The sequence below is a fragment of the Mesoplodon mirus genome (genome assembly GCF_964341445.2).
Source record: "Mesoplodon mirus genome assembly, chromosome: 18".
NCBI lineage: Eukaryota > Metazoa > Chordata > Mammalia > Artiodactyla > Ziphiidae > Mesoplodon > Mesoplodon mirus.
The window spans coordinates 45,154,117-45,174,921 of NC_138994.1; the positions used below are offsets into that span (position 1 = coordinate 45,154,117).

The 20,805-nt window shown below is 44.4% G+C and overlaps 2 protein-coding genes across 5 annotated transcripts in view; both read right to left on the reverse strand.

The window, feature by feature from the left end:
- USP43 (ubiquitin specific peptidase 43) overlaps positions 1-11,943 on the reverse strand; it is a 55,620-nt gene extending 43,677 nt beyond the window's left edge. For both annotated transcript variants that reach the window (XM_082605533.1, XM_082605532.1), the window contains exons 1-2: positions 11,396-11,943; positions 1,743-1,874 (exon numbers count right to left, since the gene is read on the reverse strand). In XM_082605533.1, coding sequence (XP_082461659.1) covers positions 1,743-1,874; positions 11,396-11,899 — 636 coding nt within the window. In that variant the 5' untranslated portion in view covers positions 11,900-11,943. The remainder of the gene's footprint in view (positions 1-1,742; positions 1,875-11,395) is intronic.
- Positions 11,944-13,886: 1,943 nt separating this feature from the next.
- Positions 13,887-20,805, reverse strand: part of CFAP52 (cilia and flagella associated protein 52) — a 37,722-nt gene continuing 30,803 nt past the window's right edge. For all 3 annotated transcript variants that reach the window (XM_082604852.1, XM_082604851.1, XM_082604853.1), the window contains 3 exons: positions 18,226-18,328; positions 15,154-15,265; positions 13,887-14,221 (listed from right to left, as the gene is read on the reverse strand). In XM_082604852.1, coding sequence (XP_082460978.1) covers positions 14,046-14,221; positions 15,154-15,265; positions 18,226-18,328 — 391 coding nt within the window. In that variant the 3' untranslated portion in view covers positions 13,887-14,045. The remainder of the gene's footprint in view (positions 14,222-15,153; positions 15,266-18,225; positions 18,329-20,805) is intronic.

The following is a 20,805-nucleotide window of genomic DNA, read 5'->3' on the forward strand; positions in this document are numbered from 1 at the left end:
TTAAAAGAGATCTATTCTTTATTCAAGACATAGATGGTTATGCCCTCCTTTTCTTAAAGTTGCCGCTTGTCATTTTTAAAAGGGAAAGAAACAAAGACAACAGCTGGCTGTGTGGACAAGTTACGAAAAAACATGACTCAGCTTCTTGAGCCATTTTATTTTTAAATAAACATTGTATGTATTTAAGGAGTGCAACATGACGATTTGATGCACATCTACATGGTGAAATGATTACTTCAGTCAAGCCAACCAACATATCCATCTCCTCATGTAGTTACCTTTTTGTGTGTGTGGTGAGAGGACCTGAAATCTACTCTTAGCAAATTTCCAGCACTCAATATGGTATTATTAACTACAGTCATCACGTTGCACATTACATATCTCGATTCATTCATCCTACAAACTGTGACTGCCATTCAATCTCCCCCATTTATTTATTTATTTTTATTTTTAAAATTTATTTTATTGAATATAGTTGATTTACAATGTTGTGTTAATTTCTGCTGCACAGCAAAGTGATTCAGTTATACATATATGTCCATTCTTTTTCATATTCCTTTCCATTATGATTTTTCTCAGGATATTGAATATAATTCCCTGTGCTATACTGTAGGACCTTGTTGTTTATCCATCCTGTATAAACTAGTTTGCATCTGCTAATCCCAAACTCCCAATACTTCCCTCCCCCAACCCCCTCCCCCTTGGCAACCACAAGTCTGTTCTCTATGTCTGGGAGTCTGTTTCTGTTTTGTAGATAGGTCCATTTGTGTCACATTTTTCCATTCAATCTTTATTACTCTAGAATAATGGTCTCTGGGCAGATAATGTAAGGATGGGAAGGTAACGGGTGAAAGATTGAAACACTTCCAGAGGGCTTTTTAATTGATTCACGAGGGGGATGGGAAAAAAATGTCCAGAATTAAAACAAACAAAAAACAAGTAAAGCAGTTCTTGTAGCTGCATCTGGATCAGTTTTGAGACACATAAAAAGTAATATGCGACTGATTAATTACCAAAGCTTGTGAAACATTTTTTAAATTATAGCAGATTATTCATGGATATTGTTGTAATAACTTTGCTCACTGATGGAATAATAACTGCACTCGTTTTTACTTTCTTAAGAGAGAGAGAAAAGGATAGGATTAGAGTAGAATCCATCACTGATCTTTATTTAGCAAGGCCCCTAGAGAACACAGCTGATTTATCAACTAGCGGTGGCTACTACAAATGATCGTAGGGCTTTCTTACTCCCAAAAGTTTGAGGTTTCATCCAAATCTGAGACTGCTGAGTGCACACATGTAAAGATCATCCATCCTGTGTCTTGAGAAAAAAGATTGGGAATCGCTTGCTCTGTAGGATAAGTAACTAAAAAAGCAAGGGTGGAGTTAAAATGGAAGCATCTAAAAATAATAAGCAATGGCACTCATGGCCTCAGATGACCATACTAAGGCGTAGGATATTGACAAAAAGGAGATTTTTTTTCAAACTTTAAACCAAACAGAAACCCTATTCACCATATCACTGGGATTAAAGAGGATGAGGAACAGCAATGGGAGGAAACGTCTGGTCTAAAACAAAAGAGGCAAAGAGGAAGGAGCAGGGAACGGTACCATGTGAACAGCAGCCAGAATACACAAAAATCTACGGATCCGAATTTCAAGATTTAGTTTTGAAGAGCTGAGTAAATGTGCAAGGGGAAAAAAGAAAATCAAACACAACGTGTTGTTTGAGGGCGACTGACCTTGTCGGACCCCAGCCCCCAGGCCGCGCCCTCCAAGTCCTCGTGCACACGATCCAGCAACCAGAGCAGGAACTCCAGGGCGTCGTGCTGGGAATTGCCTTGGAACTGAGAGCCGTACTTGGAGACCGCATTCTGAAAGGAACAGAAGAATGTTTACATTAGCCAAGACATGGAAGCAAACTAAATGCCCATCCCCAGACAATTGGGGACTTCCCTGGTGGCGCAGTGGTTAAGAATCCGCCTGCCAATGCAGGGGACACGGGTTCGAGCCCTGGTCAGGGAAGATCCCACATGCCGTGGAGCAACTAAGCCCATGCGCTGCAACTACTGAGCCTGAGCTCTAGAGCCTGCGAGCCACAACTACTGAAGCCCGCGCGCCTAGAGCCCGTGCTCCGCAACAAGAAGCCACCGCAGTGAGAAGCCCGCGCTTTGAGGGGCAATTTGGCCCTTCAAACATCCAAATAAGGGCCTGGAAGCACCAAGCCTACCCATGGTCATGCTTCAGCCTTGATCAGGATGACAAGTCAGAAACAACGTGGGGCAAGAAATGGTCTTTCCTGCTAAAGCCTGTCATTTGGGGGGCAGTGTCCCCAAATGCTGTGAGGGTTCTCTGTATAGGAGGAGGCATCGTTTTTTCCAGAAAGACTACCATTGTATATCCTGTCCTTTGAAAACACACAGGGTTGTCTGTTGAATATATGTATATATATATATTTTTTTTAATTGAAGTATAGTTGATTTACAATATTGTGTTAGTCTCAGGTGTACAGCATAGTGATTCAGTATTTTTGCAGATTCTATTCCATTATAGGTTGTTACAATATAATGGGTATAATCCCCTGTGCTATACAGTAAATCCTTGTTGCTTATCTATTTTATGTATGGTAGTCTGTATCTGTTAATCCCATACCCCTAATTTGTCCCTTTCCCCTTTGGTAACCACAAGTTTGTTTTCTATGTCTGTGAGGCTGTTTCCGTTTTGTTTTGTTTCTTTTTTATTTTATTTTATTTTATTTTTATTGAAGTATAGTTGATTTACAATGTTGTTAGTTTCTGCTGTACGGCAAAGTAAATCAGTTATACATATACATATATCCACTCTTGTTTAGATTCTTTTGAGTAGAGTTCCCTGTGCTATATGTTTCTGTTTGAATATAGATTCATTTGTATTATTTTTTAGATTCCACATGTAAGTGATATCATATAGTATTTGTCTTTGACTTACTTCACTAAGCATAATATTCTCCAGGTCCATCCACGTTGCTGCAAATGGCAGTATTTCATTCTTTTTTATGGCTGAGAAATGTTCCATTGTATGTTTATACCACATCTTCTTAATCCAATTGTTTTTTTTTTATTTTTTTAATGATTAAGATTTTTTTTTAAGACTTAATTTTATTTATTTTTGGCTGTGTTGGGTCTTTGTTGCTGCATGCTGGCTTTCTCTAGTTGTGGCGAGCGGGGGCTACTCTTCGTTGCGGTGCGTGGGCTTCTCATTGTGGTGGCTTCTCTTGTTGTGGAGCACAGGCTCTAGGCATGTGGGCTTCAGTAGTTGTGGCAGGTGGTCTCAGTAGTTGCGGCACGTGGGCTCAGTAGTTGTGGTTCGCGGGCTCTAGAGCACAGGCTCAGTAGTTGTGGCACACGGGCTCAGTTGATCCGCGGCATGTGGGATCTTCCCTGATCAGGGCTCGAACCCGTGTCCCCTGCATTGGCAGGCAGATTCTTAACCACTGCGCCACCAGGGAAGTCCCCAATTGTCCGCTGATGGGCACTTAGCTTGCTTCCATGTCTTGGCTAATGTAAATAGTGCTGCTATGAACATTGGGGTGCATGTATCTTTTCAAACTAGTGTTTTCATTTTTTTCTAGAAATATACCCAGGAGTGGGATTGCTGGATCACATGGTAGAATGTTCTGATAGAGGTGACCATCTCTCCTCCCTGAAGCTCTGGTCCTTGGATTGCTGGGGGGCACGCTCACCTGGCCCCCCACCCACACCCTCAGTCTATTTCCACGCTGTCTCTCTCTGTTCACCCCAAAGGTGGTCAGCTTCTTGTCCTTCTCTCTCCACGGTAGTTTCCTTCATTCCCACAGCGTCAACTCTTTTTGAGAATGACCACATGGCCCAGTGAAGTGGGCTTCCTTAAATACCACGCATGTGGTTCCTTCACTGCCTCTTCCTAAAATGAATGAAACTTGAGAAGTACAAACATCTCCTTCTGTGGTTAGATCACAAAATGTTTGGGCCAGTCCTTAATCCCTTTAATAAATACTTATTTGTTGAGTGCCTACTAGGGGCCAGGCACTAGTCTAGGGCCTGGGGCTACAACACCGAATGGCGATATGATTCCCTGCCCTTGTGGCACTCGCATTCCTGCACCCTTCACGCTGTCCTGTTAGACGAGGTGACAGCTTTGCCATTTTCTGGGTAAATGCATGTTCCAGCTTTCAAAAAGTTTATTTCAAAGGGTAATATATGTACCTACTTTAAAAAAAAATAATTCAAAATATAAAAAGAACAGTAACGAAAAGTCTTCCCAGGACTGGGTGCCCCTCCCCTCCCCAGAGGGAGGACACTTTGAACATTTTCTCACGTAGCATCCTTCCAGGGTCTTTTTTGTGCAAGCACGAGCATCTGAATGTAAGCAAACCCCCTTTTCTGTGTGAGTGCACAGGGCAGGCCTTGTGCCCTGTAGGTCTGTCCTCTGCTCATGCCCACCCAAGGCAGCTGTGTGTGTGAGCAAAGCTGTGAACCCAGCAGATCTCACCAAGGCCAATCTAATCAAAGGCCCTGGGCTCTTTTTTCTTTTCCTTTTTTTTCATCTTTCCTTGGGACTTAAAGGAAACTTTAGGATGAGCCGAAGCGAAATTCAAGATTTAATTAACTGAAACGCTGGTTCTGAGTCTTTATTTGAAACACACTAGCTTGGGTGCACCGGAGGGTCTAGGCTTCTCTGCACTTTGACCCCCAAGCAGGGCTGCCCAATTAGCAAATAAAATGAACCTTGAATAAGCAGCAAATAATGGTAATGTTTGTGGTGTAGGTATGTCCCAGGCAATATTGGGAATGTATTTCTACTAACAAGTTATATTGCTTATCTGAAATTCAAATGGAGCTGGGCATCATGTATTTTCCCTGGCAACCCTACCTCCCAGCCTCCCTCAAACCTACACCCTTAGTCCCAACATTCCCTCCCAGGGGGGCAGCCAGCCCCTCCAGCTTGAAATCTCTAACATCAGCTCTTTCTCTTAGTGTCAGGGTCTTCTTGCAGCTTCCGTCTCACACCCACATCAGTCAAGCATTCTGAGTCTGCCTTCCCAACTGTTTCCATCCCACCCCTTCACCAGAGCCCCTTTCCCACTGTTGAGTCCTAACTCCCACTGATCCAGACTGCAATGCCTACCTCGAGGGGAGCCCGGCCCCCAGCACCTCCCCCTGACCACCCACTGCCTGCAGGACAGGACAGACCCTTCTTCCCACAGCCCAGCTGGTAATGTCGTGTCCCCACCCAAACCCTTCCCGGCTTGCTGACTCACCACCTAATAATCCAGATTCCTCCAGTCTGGCCCCATCCATCACTCACCACTCCATCTCATGTTTCAAAGCTCCAGGTTAATGAGCCACTCGGGTGCCCCAAACATACTTTCCCACTTCTATGGGCTATACCTTTACTTATTCTTCCTTCCATGTGAGAACCATTCCTCTCCTGCTAATCAGGCTAATCCTTTAAACTGACACTCTTGTCCTCTTAGTCTGGCCATAAAGCCACACAATCTTTCCAGAAAGAATATGACAACTTCAAGAAGACAGACAAGATAAGGCCTTAATAATGTCCCTCTTTATAAACATAGTGATTCCACTTTAAGGGGTTTAGCCTAAGGAAATGAGAGATCCAAGCAAAGATATCTCAAAGTTATCTGGGGAGAACTTACTGCACACTTATATCAGATGGCCTTAAAAATTATGCTTGAGGAAATACTAATGGGAAAAGAAGATAAATAATCCTGTCGTTAAAAAAAAAACAGCGAAAATATACATTTGAGATTTTTAAAATACATTTATAGATAGAAAGGTAAAAGACCAGAAAATATATGGCAAAATATTAGCAAATGGTTATAGAAAGATGGGACCACAGGTAATTTTCTTTTTCATTTTAACTTGTACATTGCAAATTTTTTTAACAGTGAACACTATTCTTTATTGGTCTTTTCCCAATTATAACAGTATCTGTCAGGTATTTTACAGAGTTTTTTAAGATAACTTTACCTATTTATTCTACAGAAAACATTCCCATAGAAAGTCTACTGAAATGTAACTAGAACTGCATTAAAGCTAAATCCCTGGGATTTAACTTGGGAGAGATGAATGGCAATATTTGGTATTTCTACCCTGCAATATGGCATAGCTCTATCTGTGTGTGTGTGTGTGTGTGTGTGTGTGTGTGTATTTCTTCCTCTCACCACTGATAATTTATAACATATTTGTTTTAAGAAGTATTCCTACTTATTTCATACATTGGGTTGTTTTTAGGTATGAAATCTCATTTTTATATGTTTCTAAATGTGTCTTGCTTTTGACTGTCTATGTTGTACCTGAACCCATTAGTGACAGCAATCATGCTAAAATAAGGATTTCTACAATGATTTAGTAATTTTCCTTCTGTTCAACATATTTTTTTTCCATTTCCACTTCATGTCTTACTGGTTTTGTCCAGAACTTCCAAAACATACAAGCGATGAAGGTATCCTTGCTTTTAAAAAGCAATGCCTCCACCGTATCACTTGAGGCATACTGTATGTCTAAAATTGTTAGTCTAAAATTGATCCTCAAGTACATGAGCTATGATAAATTCCAGATGGCTGAAATTCTTAATATAGCCATAGAAAAACTAGAAGTACATAACATAGACTGTTTATCAAAAGGTATGAGATAAATAAATCTAAAACTTTCCGTAGGGAGAAGGAGAGAGTTGGGAGAAAATATCTGCAGCAAATATGACTAAAGTTAAGGAACTTACAGAAACAAGAAAAAAGAACATTAAGACCAAGGCAGAATGGATAGACAAACCACATGAACAGACAATTCCAAGAGCAGTCTTACAACTAGTAAAAAAAAAGCATAGAAAAATCCAACACCTCACTCCTAATCAAAAAAACAAATGTAAAAACAAGATGCTGTTTCTTTTTGTTCAATAAATTAATAAGAGAGAATAACCAATACTTAGGAAAATATGCATTGCTGGTGTATCTACAACTTGATATAATTATTTGGAAAGAAATTTGTCAGTGTGGGTACTAAAAATAATCAAGCCCAACAAAATTGAACTAAAAACTAAAAAACAATAAATACTTAAAATTGGGATGTGATTATAAAAGTACATACATGTCAAAACTCATCAGATTCTACACTTAAAATTTTTACTCAGCCCCGAGAAAAGAAATTCTGCCATTTGCAACAATGTGGATGGACCATGAGGACATTATGCTGAGTGAAATAAGTCAGAGAAGAACAGATAGTGTATAATACCTCTTACATGTGGAATCTAAAAAGAAATCGAAATTGGAAAAGCAGAAAATAAAACAGTGGTTATCAGGGGCTGAGAGTGGAGGAATGGGACAGATGGTGTGTAAGGGTACATAGTTGTAACTAGTAGATAAATAAGTCCTGGAGACTAATACATGGTACAGGCAGACCTCAGAGTTATTGTAGGTTCAGTTCCAGACCATCATAATAAAGCAAATATCTCAATAAAGCGAGTCACGTGAATTTTTTGGTTTCTCGGGGCATATAAAATTATATTCACACTATTCTGTAGTCTCTTAACACTACAATATTACAATGTACAACAGCATTGTCTAAAAAAACAACCTACAGACCTTAATTAAAAAACAATTTATTATAAAATAAAATTCAAAAAAAAGGCAAAAATAAATAAGTAAATAAATAAATAAAACAATTTATTGCTAAAAAAATGCTAACCATCATCTGAGCCTTCAGCGAGTCTAATCTGTTGCTGGTGGAGGGTCTGGCCTCGATGTTGGTGGCGGCTGACTGGTCAGGGTAACTGCGGCAATTTCCGAAAATAAGACCACGATGACATTTGCCGCATGGATTGACTTCTCCTTTCACTTGTACACTTAGAGGCCATTGTGGGGTTATTAATTGGCCTAATTTCAATATTGTGTGTCTCAGGGAAGAGGGAGGCCCAAGGACAGGGAGAGAGGTGGGGGAACAGCCTTGGTGGAGCAGTCAGAACACACACATTTATTAAGTTCACTATCTTATATGGGCGTAGCTCACGGCAGCCCAAAACAATTATAATAGTAACATCAAAGATCACTGAGCACAGATCACCATAACAAATATAATAACAATGAAAAAGTTGTAGATACTGTGAGAATTACCAAAATGTGACAGAGACACAAAGTGAGCAAATGCTCTTGGAAAAAGGGCACTGATAGACTTGACCAATGCAGGGTTGTCACAAGCCTTCAATTTGTCAAGAACACAATATCTGCAAAGTACAATGAAATGAAGTGTACCTGTACAGTGATTATAGACAACAAAACTGTACTATAAACGATAAACTTGCTAAGACACTAGATCTTAATTTTTCCCAGAGCTAAAAGAAATAATAATTACATGAGGAGATAGGGGTGTTAACCAATGCTACTATCGGCAATCATACTGCAATACAAATGTATCAAACCAATGTATTATATACCCTGCACAGTGTTATATCTCGCATATAACTCAATTTTTAAAAATGGGTGCCTTTCACTGTACATAATTTATACCTCAAAAAAGTTGATTTAAAAAGCAAGAAAACATAAAAAGAACAAAACAGTCATCTTTGCTTTGACCATGTCGTTTCACTTCAAGGAATTAAGCTTATGGAAATGATCAGAGCTGAGGACAATGATTTAAATACAAGAATTTTCAATGTAGCAAGATAGCTGGAAAATTGTACAGTGCATAAACGTCTCCCTAGGGATTGGTTCATTTAATGAAATATTCCACAATCATTAAAAATTAAGTTTTATAAAACATTTTAATGACCAGGAGAAAGTCCTATGATAATACTTAACTGAAAACAGCAAGATACAAAACTAAAATTGCCAATTGTTTGTACACAATTTGAAGCACATCAACACAGTAATGATGGTTATCTCCAGAGGGTGGAGTTCCAGACCTTTCTTTTTTTACATTTTAGCATTTTCCAATTTTTTATAGTTATATACATTGAATTACATCATTAGAAATCAAAGTATTATGAATAATACCATGGACAGGATTTTTAAAATGTATTTATTCCTTTGCTCTTAAGTCCTACTACCACTGGGACGCCGGGTGACTCAGGGCCCAGGGAGGGGGAACACCACAGACCCATCCTTTTTGCGTGGCTGGGCTGGAGTAACTCACTTATCACCAGTTCTAATCGTGGGTCCGTGGTATGACTTCACTCACATCCATCTCTCCCACTGGACCGTAAACTCCAGGAGAGGAGCCCCAGGATCAGGTTTTGCACTCATCACCCCACATGTGTTCCAGGCTCCCTGTATAGTATCTAGACACTCAATATTTGTTGAATGAATAAATGTTTCCTCATCTGTAAAATAAGAGGAGCTCACCTAGATTTCAATCCCCAAGGTTTAAAAGCACAGATTTTTAAAAATCCTTCCCCACTCTCTCCAAGGCTGCCTACCAGGAAAGTTCCAGGAACCCCTGGCTTATAACACCCTTACTAACATATTAACAGTTTGATTATCCTTCAGCTCCCCGAGGCTCACAGGGAGCTTCTTGGCTCTAGGGATTTGAGAGCAGGCAAGAGAGACAGGAAACGCCGGTGAGTCATGGAGGGTGATTACTAATTTGGAAGACTTTTCAAGCTACTCCTGTCTCTCCCATTGCTGCAGTAACTGGATGAGAATGCACGGAGCAGTAGAAAAGGTACACAGGATTACCTCCCTCCCTCCAGGTCTCTGCAGGTGAGGAGTTATGTAATTAGCTCATTTTACCCTCACAACAACCTATAAGAAGGTAGGTACCACTAGAGTCCCATTTTACAGATAAGGAAAGTTGAGGCACAGTTGAGATTTTAGTAACTTGCTCAAGGTAACCAAGACCTTGCTCTGAACCACTAAAGGATACTGCCTCTCACATTTAAAAAGCAAATGATGCCAAAAAGAGATATTACTGACACCCATTTGACCCACTGACGCCTGCAGAACAGTGCTTCACTAGTGGAAGCAGGAGAGAGGATGGCGGGGGTTGGCATCCTCGTGGGTCACATGGCAAGGATTGCTTTCTCAGGCTGAAACTCAAGAGCGGTGATGCTTGTGGAATGAACACTGACAAGTTCCCTCTCCCCCAAGAACAACAATCCCTAGTCTTTGGGGAGCTTCAGCTCTCTGCCCAGAACTGTGGTTTTTTAGCAGGAAGCCAGCCATGCGCGTCAATTATCAGCACTCTTTAATCCAACTGGGACCCCAAACAAATGCCCGGCTTTAATCCTGGGTGAAGTGATACACATAACTTCCAAAGCCTCATGACCCTGCAGCATACCCGGTAAGTAGACCGTGACCCCAGGAACAAAGGATACAAACCCACGCTAACGCATCCTAGGGGATTTCATTCACACTAAGCAAAAGGATGCCACCTCCAATATAGCACACCCACTGCCTCTCCCAGGCCCTCAGCGCAGTAGCCGGCACACAGGTTTCTCAGCTTTCGATGGGCTTAGAATAAAAGCCAAACTCCTTACCGTTGCCTCCAAAACCTTACATGATCTGGCCAACCTCATCTCCTCCCCACTCTACTCTCCTGGACAAGAGCCACCCGAGTTTTTTTCATGCCTCCAGTTCTCAGCTCCTTCAGGCCTCTGGTCTTTGCACGTGCTGTTCCCTCCCCCTGTGGGGATTACTCCTAGATCTTGGCCTGGCTGCGTCCTTCTCATCATTCACCTCCTTCCTCCTAGACCTTGGCCTTCGAAGTCCGACTCCCCGCACCGCACTGGAAACTAGAGTGGAAACTCTCTATCACTGGCGTTAGAACAGTCCTCCGATACTTCAACTAATGTTTGCTGAGCGCAGAAATGCTGAATACGCTCAAATCTACCAGCTCCCTGCACTCACCCGCCTCAAGCGCTGACACACTAACCACACTAACCCCTCCTAAACCAACTCAAAACAAAGGCGATGGGCTTCCCTGGTGGCGCAGTGGTTAAGAATCCGCTTGCCAATGCAGGGGACGCGGGCCAGAGCCCAGGTCGAGGAAGATCCCACATGCTGAGGAGCAGCTAAGCCCGTGCACCACAACTACTGAGCCTGCGCTCTAGAGCCCGCGTGCCACAACAGCTGAAGCCCGCACGCCTAGAGCCCGTGCTCAGCAACAAGAGAAGCCACCACCGCAGTGAGAAGCCCGCGCACCTTAACGAAGACCCAACGCAGACAAAAATAAATAAAAATGTAAAAATAAATTTAATTTTAAAAAGAAGCGATAATCCGAGGCTTAACTGGCAAATGCCATCTAGAGAAGTCCCCAAGAAACCCCTTTCCTGGTGGAGCACCCAACGGTCCAGAAGGGAAACCCTAAAGGCCGGAACGTGGCTGCCGCCGAGCGGCCAAGGCTGGAGGCAGCCCGGCGCTGCCTACCTTGAACTCGGCGGAAAGTTGGGGCGTGTATTCGCGCGTCCAAAGCGCGCGCACCAGCGCCGCCAGCTGCTCGGTGACCTCGGCGCGGCCCGGCGCCGCCCGGTAGCGCCCCAGAGCCAAGAACTCGGCCAGCAGGTCGGTGTTGCTGAGACACTGCACCACGGCGTTCATGAAACAGGTGTTGCCGTGGTTCTTCAAGCCCTGAGCTCCCGGGATCCGCGCCCCGTCGCCGGCGGGGAGCTGGGGCTGGAGTCGGGGCGGGCGTTCCTCCCCGGGGCTTCCGGGCGCAGCTGGATCCGGGCCCGGGGGGCCAGCAAAGCCTCCCTCCCCGTCGCCATCGCCGTGTCCCGGCTGGGGCTGGGGCCGGGACGGCGAGTCCCCGGGGCGGGAGCGGCTGCCCAGCGCCAGCAGGAAGCGGCCAAACAGGCGGCGCAGGGAGCGGCGGCGGCGGGGCCGGGGCGCGGGCGGCCCCTCTCCGGTCGCGGCCCCCGCGCCCGGGTCCATGGCTCCCGCCGGCGCCCCTCCCGGAGCGGAGCCCCCAGCCTCCGGGCGCCGGACAGACGAGCAGCCAACAGGCCCTTCCAGGCTCGGAAAGGCGCCCGAGCGCCGGCTACCTGCGGGCCAGGTGTGCGGGGACCGGACGGAGGCGGAGCCAAGGGCGGGGCCGCCCCGCCCCGCGCGGGAATCAGGCCTTAGGGCCCGCCCCGGGCAGCGCCCTGCCGCCCCCACCCCTGTCTGGTCCCGCCCCCGCCGCTCGGACCACGAATAAAAGCACTGGAGCACAGAGCTCAGGTTCCCGCCCCCTTCCTAACCCCTCCTAAACCTATCGACCTGAATTTAACCTCTGCTCCTAGTCCCCTCCCAGCCTTCAAGCTGTGAAAATAATAGAGGAATGATAAATGTGAACGCCCTAGTGGCTGTTGCTAAGTTTCTTGTAATTACCTCCAGGCGAAGGTGAAGAGAAGGGAAAGGAAGATTCCCCAGAGGGCAGCCTCCTGCGTAGCCAGAGACGCGCCCTTGGGGGCGATGAACGGGTGGAGAGTACCTTGGTACAGCTGGTTCCGCCGCAGGCTCAGGTGTGTGCGGACAGGTGGCGCCACCTCCTTCCAGCCCGTCTGCCCCGCAGGGGAGGCAGAGCCTTTGTGGGACCCGCCATCCTGGGACCCGAACTGGGAGGAGCGTGTAGAAACACCCGGGATGGTTGTGGTTTGCTTGTTTAAATTACAGACTAGGTTACAGAGTTTATCAAAACTTGCAAGCGAGACTTGACCGTCCTCGGTTTATTTGGTGGAGAAACGGGCTCAGAGAGGTTAACGCAATGGGCTGAGGCCACACGACCCGTAAGCAGAGAAGCCGGAACTCGAGGAGGGTCTGTGGACTGCCAACCCCGCAGCTTAGATCTTTCCAGCCTCAGTATTTGTTCACCAGGAAGTTTTCCAGCTCCCGGGCGCGCCCCCTAGGAGGTCTCACGTTCACTCCTTAACGCAAAATCCCAGCTGAATTGTTGCCCAATAAGAATTGACTTGGCATTGCCTTGCCCTTGATTCCCTGGGGACTTCCCTCACTTTATCCTGTAATTGTCACGTTTATAATTAATCCGGCAAAGTCTCGCAAAGTGAATTTCTCATCAATTTCTAGCTCAACAAGAGATTAGCAGGAGGCATTATCACATGAATGCCCTAAAATGTTACTTATTATTTGATGAATAAGTGGTCATCATTTATTAAATATCCACCTTGATATGTCAAATAGGGCAGCAGCAGGTTACCTGATGCAGAAAAAAAAAAGCATTAGGTAAAGGATAAAGAATATGCGCAGAACAAAAGACTGTCCTGTGAATTAGAGACTTGAAGTGTTTCTGGGAAATGCCGTTATTTACCCTCCCTGGAAAAGGACACCGTCCCTGGTTGGACGGTCAATACACAAGGTCCATTCCATCGCCCTTCTAATGGTAAGCAGAGGAGAAAGATTTTATGGTTGACTCCAGAAAAGCATCTATGAAATTTCACCTTTGATAATTACCCCCAAGATCCCCGACACACATTTTCTTTGAGAAAGCACCATAATTCATATTGAAGTTTCTACTGTGTCATGAACTCTGCCGATGCTTTAATACATTATTTCACTTAATTCTCACAATCACTTTTTGAGCAGGTATTCTTGCTTTACTAAACGGAGTATCAGAGAGTTCAAACAAAACAAAAACCCTACCCAAGATCTGAATCCAAACCCACGTCTTGCCCCAGGCAGCTTGACCAATGAAATGCTGATTAAGAAGGTAAATTCACCTTCCTTATTTTTAGAGACTAACAGCAATGGTTGTCTGTGGACAAATTATGAGGAAGGACTGTGGGTTTTGCAGAGTCATAGAAGGGAGATTATGACAGGAAACCAACAACTGGGAACTTACTCATAATAAAAAAAACTTTACAGTCTGGATGAATTATTCTTGAACACATCTCAGTTTTAATATACAATTCGAGAATGTAAAATGCATTCTATAAAGGAAAGGAGAAACTTGTAGATAAAATATTTTGACCAAAGCACAGAAACACAGATGTGAGAAAGAAAGACTAGTCGTGGAGTTATCTAAGCTCAGCCTCCAACAGGACGGTATTCAATGCTGTGAATCCAGGAGGTCTCCAATGCTTCATGAGGGAAATGGGTACTTCCATCTCAAAATGGCCCCATCGGCACTCACGCTAACGATGTACTGATTTCCTGGACTTATCCGGATGCGGGTGATGTTGCCACTGTGTCCCACCCCAACATGAGTCACTTCACCCTCATTGTAATCCCAAACTTTGACAAGACGGTCATTTCCACCTGAAAATGACAAAGCAGTTACATGGCACTGCTGCAACAGAACAGAGAGAAGCAGTCCTGATTTTAAATTACTGGATCATTTTCAATACATTCCCCATGTGCTGATTTAAAGGAAGAAAGACTTATCTTTATAAACACTCTTTTCCTTGATTATAAAAATCTAGATCTGTTGTAGTTAATTTGGGGGGGGGGAAATGTAAAGAGGTGACATCACCCTTGATCCCACCATCCAGTGAGAACCACTAGTAACATCTTGGTTTAGTTCCCTCTGGTCTTTTCTCTGTAAGTTACACAGATATACATCTGAATATGTGATTGGAATCATACTGTGTCTAATTTTATAACATGCTTTACGTAAATGTGTTTGTGAAACTCTTATTAGTTTGGAACATTAACTGGTTACTGTCCAGAAGAATCAAAGAGGCTGCAAGAAATGAGACTGATGCTGTTGCAATGGGCACATTTGTGTGGCGAATGCCCCCTGGAAATGCTGACTGATAAGCCTGGCATTTAAGACTTCAGTAGGAAATAGCAGAGCAAGGCAGACTGGACAGCCCAGCCCATGTAAAGGCCCATTTCTTTCTTTCTTTTTTTTAAATTAATTAATTTGTTTAAATTGAAGTATAACTGGTTTACAATGTTGTGTAAGGGCCCATTTCTTTCATCGCTGCCCACCACAAAAAAAGCACGCAGTGGAAGCTTAGGTTTATATTTGTGCCCCTAAGGCTCGTGAGCAAACGTTTCCTCTCACTGAAATATGACTTCTGGATTTTTCTTTCCCAGCCACACCGGCTGCAGTGTTCAGGCCTGAATCTAACCACGTTGCCCTTTAGACCCTTTTGTGGTCACTTCCAGTTGCCTCCCACCTGGGAGTTCCACATTCCCATTTAAATAAGCTGGGCTTGGCTTTCTTCTCTTATCCCAGGACTAACCTGTGACAAAGTGCACTCCTTCCACGGTGATATCCATGCCATTGACAGCCCCAGACAAGGAACCATCCAACTCTCTGATTACTGACCCATCAAACACTTCCCAGTAAGCAATCTGGAATTCAAGAAAGAAGCATGAGGCAGGGTTCAGCTCAGTGAAATCATCCACACGCATGCTAACAAAAGAAGGTTCTACTTTATATAGCAGACAGCAAAAATACACCCTGGGATGATATACCAGCTGAAATTATAAATAGGCTAAAGCAGGGGGTGGAGAAATCATTTTAATATTTTTAGTAGTGGCTTTTAAATTTGCATTCAATTTAAAGAGGTGTTGATATGCTGGTAAACTGGATTGAGACAGAGAGTACTTTTGGTCAGATGGAGCAGATTGAGCCTGAAGGAAGCTGTAAAGGAGAGAAGAAAGCGGCCACTGCATCCACTTTCCCAATTCTGCTTTTAAGAGGAGGAAAGTGAAGCTTTCTTTAGGCCTGGCGGGAGGGGAAAGCATTTCCTTCCTCCAGCTTGGGGAATGAGTTCTGGAAAGTTCTGGAGACTGGGCCTTACAAAGTGAGTTCTCACCGTGGCTGGCCCTCCCTCTTCCTCACCCCACCCTTATTCCAAACCTTCTCTTCTGCCTCAAAGCAACAGAACATTCCGAAGGGCTGGGTTTAAACAGAGACTGATCATATTCCACCCCCATCCTCACACCACCCCCCCGCCCCCTCCTGGGCCAAGGAACTAGGTTAGGGGTGGAAAGGAGACAGGGGCTCAAGGAAGGAAGATTTTTCTCTGAATATACTGCTTTTATACTTTTTGAACTTTGAACTTTGTAAATGTACAACCAATTCACAAATGAAATTTATTTCTAGGGCTTCCCTGGTGGCGCAGTGGTTGAGAGTCCGCCTGCTGATGCAGGGGACACGGGTTTGTTCCCCGGTCTGGGAAGATCCCACATGCCGCGGAGCGGCTGGGCCCGTGAGCCATGGCCGCTGAGCCTGCGCGTCCGGAGCCTGTGCTCCGCAATGGGAGAGGCCACAACAGTGAGAGGCCCGCGTACCGCAAAAAAAGAAAAAAAAAAAAGAAAAAATTTCTTTATAAACATAGAGCCCTTGACCAGGAATCGGGAGTGGGAACTTGGGTATTTCACCCAGAACTTTCTCTCTGTTTCATGTTGATGGCAACTTGCTGTGTTCCTGTCATTATGCCAGGAATCTGTATTCCTCTGAATTTAGCTAGAAATGGCGTATGCTATTTAAAATTTTTCTTTTCTTTTTATTCATTTATTTTGCTTTATAATTTCTATCGATGCTCGGTCACTTTAACAATAAAGTTCTGATTTCATAGTAAAAACATAAAGGAGTATGAAAGCATGCCAAAATCCTAGTTTCTCAGGAATCACATCGATGTAAGTCATTGGTGCTTGACTACCGGCTTCCTTGACCAGGGAAGTCAAAGTGAGCCTCCCCTGGGCTTTCCCAAGTGTCCTCTGCCAGGAATGGTCTTCCCTGAGATCAAAGCATGGCTAGGTCCTCCTGGCCTTCAGCCCTCAGCTCAAGTGCCACCTCCTTAAGGAGGCCTCGCTGACCATCCTTGCTAAGACAGCTTCCTTCTCCCAGCCACTATCCTATAGCCTGTTCTATATATTTTTTAGTTCCTTCACCATCTCGTATCATCTTGTTCACTTATTACTCATTGCTCTTTCATGGACTCATTTACATGTGTACTATCCAATTCCATCTCCTCCTACCCAAAATTAATACAGAAGGTAGGTAAGCTCCATGACAGCAGGGACACTGCCATGTCCCCAGCACTTAGAGTAGTTTGACAGATTTATGATTTATGGTTGGAATATTCTGGTCAAAATTCAAATAAGAGGGAAATAGACTGTTTCAAGCCTCAAAAGCTGAAACCTAGAATACGGCAGATATCACACTAATTTAGAAACAATATGAACCGTCCATCAAAGCATTTATAGTGACGTGGTGATTAACACCCTAATATCCATCCCACCCCAGTGCCAAGAGGAAGCCCACTTAGACCACAAGTCAAGCACAGGTTGGGGGATGGGCAGGCATAGGCCAGTTTGGGCGGATGAGACACAAAGAAACCTAACAACCTACAGAGACTGGAACACAGAGGCAGTCCTTCACGCCCTCCCAGAACATTCTGTCTGTGTCAGGCAGATCCCGGTTGGACCAGGCAGCATTCCTTGGGTTTTTATGACAAAGTGTCTCAGGCAGTCGTTCCCAATCACCTGGGAAGCTTAAACAGGAAAAAGCCCCACTCCTAGATTCTAATCTGGGGGGTGGAGGTGGGGAGGGAAGATACCTTTTGTATTTTTCCATCAGTACTTTTAACTCCATTAACTTAGCCTGTATCTGGCAAAACAATAAATATGCAAACTCTTCTTCAATTATCTCAAAGTCATCTCAAAGTCTACATTAGGGGTATTCAAACCCAGTAATTAGATGTGCTGGTAATCAGGCCAAGATCTGGCTGATCCAATGTGGCTGGCAGGGTGGAAGACACCCCAGCTTCCTTGCCCTTCCGTATGTCTCTCTCCTGAAGCCTCTTGCTTGCTCCAAGGGGGAAATGTTCCCCCCCAAATAATGGCCAATTTTCACTGAAGGACATTGACGCCCTAGCTAAAGCGATTTTTAATATATTGATGAAGTAGGGTGGTGAGAGATGAGCTCTATTGTCATTCAATTTAAATTTAATCAAAGTGACAGCTCCTTTGGGCACAACACTTCCAGCCTGAGAAATGTCCTCATAATCAAAACCAGTACTTACTGAGTGCCAGCTATGTGCCAGGCTCCCTGCTTTTAGCATCATATTCAATCATGACTTTAAGCCCCACAGCAACTGCATGAGGTCAGTGGTGTCATCACTTCCAGTTTGCAGACGAGGAAGCAAAGGCACCCCAAAACGTTATGTAGCATTTCCAAACTGACACGGCAGATCGCCAGCAAACCCATGGTTTGAACTGGCATGGCCTGACTCCAGAGCCTGTACCCTCAGCCACAAGGCTTCACTGCTCTTCTCTTGTACCAGAAAGATCTTGACTCTTACCTTTCTGTCTGTCCCGCTGGTGATGATCTGGAACTCTTCAGGGTGGTAACAAACACACTGGAATAAGGTGTTAGCCAGGATCATCTGATTCCTCCTAAGATGCCTGAAAAAATAGATTCCAGAGCTGTGAAACATGACTTTCTCTTCCTGAGAAACCTTATTCACTATTTTTTTAATTAATTAATTAATTTATTTATTTACTTTTGGCTGCATTGGGTCTTCATCGCTGCACGCGGGCTTTTCTCTAGTTGCAGTGAGTGGGGTCTACTCTTCTTTGCGGTGCATGGGCTTCTCATTGTGGGGGCTTCTGTTGTTGCAGAGCACGGGCTCTAGGCGCACGGGCTTCAGTAGTTGTGTCTCACGGGCTCTAGAGCGCAGGCTCAATAGTTGTGACTCATGGGCTTAGTTGCTCCGCAGCATGTGGGATCTTCCCAGGCCAGGGCTCGAACCCGAGTCCCCTGCATTGGCAGGCGGATTCTCAACCGCTGCGCCACCAGGAAAGTCCCCCTTATTTACTATTCAAACTGGATTTGGTAAAGCGTGGATATGGGTTGGTTGATTTATCCCCAGTAGACTTCCGGTGAGTCTGCCCACTCCACTCAGCATCCTCCCCTTGCACCTATTGGGAACAGTCAGAAGACACTGACAGGGGCCCTTTTCTAAAGACGAAGCACAGAACTCAACGGGAAGCCTCAAGTTCCAGTGAGAAGGAAGTAGGAGAAGCTGAACTCAGTATCAATCTTCTGTCTTCCACATTCGGGACTTTATTCCTGAGGCCACCATTCCGAAGTGAAAGTCCCTACAAGCTGAGTAGCAAAGTGTTGGGGAGGGCTTTTTAAAAATGGGTATTCTTGGGCCTTACCTCTCCCTAGATTTGGATCAGTCGGGGGGATGAGGGCAGCAGATCTGCATTTTTAATCAGCATCCCAGTTGATTCTGCTGTGCACAGTGGGTTGAGAGCCACTGCTTCAGATATGATACCGAGACATATGTAAATATCCCTTCTCCTTCCACAGACCAGGAGGCTGGGTGGTCATGTCACAGGCCAGGAAGTTTTCAAACATGGTAGCTGAGCTGAGCAATTCTAAAGATTTTGGCACAAATGAACCAGATATTCCTGCTACACACAGGGAGGATTTAAGGATTTGAGCTGGTCACAAACCATCCACAGAAACAAGTTCCGACCTACCCTTCTAGTTATATATTTTCCCAATGTGAAGTTCAAGTGTAGGCTAACATCTTCTGCAAGTGTGACCCTGGGACAAGCTCCATCACTTGGGAGCTTGTTAGAAATGTAGAGACTTCAGGACTTCCCTGGTGGCGCAGTGGTTAAGAATCCGCCTGCTAATGCAGGGCACACGGGTTTGAGCCCTGGTCCGGGAAGATCCCACATGCCACGGAGCAACTAAGCCCATGTGCCACAACTACTGAGCCTGCGCTCTAGAGCCCGCAAGCCACAACTAATGAAGCCCGCACACCCAGAGCCCATGCTCTGCAACAACAGAAGCCATGGCAAGGAGAAGCCCGCGCACCGCAACGAAGAGAAGAAAGAAAGAAAAAGAGAAAGAAAGAAAGAAAAAAGAAATGCAGGGACTTCCCTGGCAGTCCAGTGGTTGAGACTCTGCTTCCCCCACAGGGGCCGCAGGATTGATTCCTGGCTGGAGAACTAAGATCTTACACGCCGTGCAGTGCAACAGAAAATAAATAAATAAATAAATAAATTTTTTAAAAAAAGAAATGCAGAATCTCAGGCACCACTCTAGACCTACTGAATCAAAATCTACATTTAAACAATATCCCCAGGTGATTCGTATGCATAGAAAAATTAGAGACACACTGAGCCAGAAGACAGAGAGAGCCTTGCTTTGGTTTTTGTTTCTTAATATACTAAATAAAAAGTGTCCTGGGAATTCCCTGGAGGTCCGGTGGTTAGGACTCCACACGCTCACTGCCAAGGGCCTGGGTTTGATCCCTGGTTGGGGAACTAAGATCCTGCATGCCGTGTGGTGCAGCCAAAAAAATTAAAAAATAAAAAGTGTTCTGCCTTTGCCTTTTTAAATTTAACTTTCTAAAAATTTTATTGAAGCATAGTTGATTTACAATGTTGTGTTAATTTCTGCTCTACAGCACAGTGACTCAGTTATACATATATATTCTTTATCATATTCTTTTCCATGATGGTTTATCATAGGATAGTGAATATAGTTCCCTGTGCTACACAGTAGGACCTTGTTGTTTATCCATTCTATATATACTAGTTTGCATTTGCTAACCCCAAACTCCCAATCCTTCCCTCCCCCACCCCCTTTGCCTTTGCCTTTAGTTCCATTGTTTTCTCCCCAATCTAGAACATTTCATATCCTTTTGCAATATCTCTGTATAGACATCTGTCTATCTATCTATCTATCTATCTACCTACCTATCTCTTTTCTCCCATCTCTGTACTTATTCAAGTCTCTCTAATGTAGTTACATACAGGAGTGAGGCATATTAGTGGTAGAGGGGTGCTCGGCTGGGAGAGGGGTCGGAGGAATAGGGTATAATTCTAAATAAAAGACACAGAGCAAACATGCTTATAGT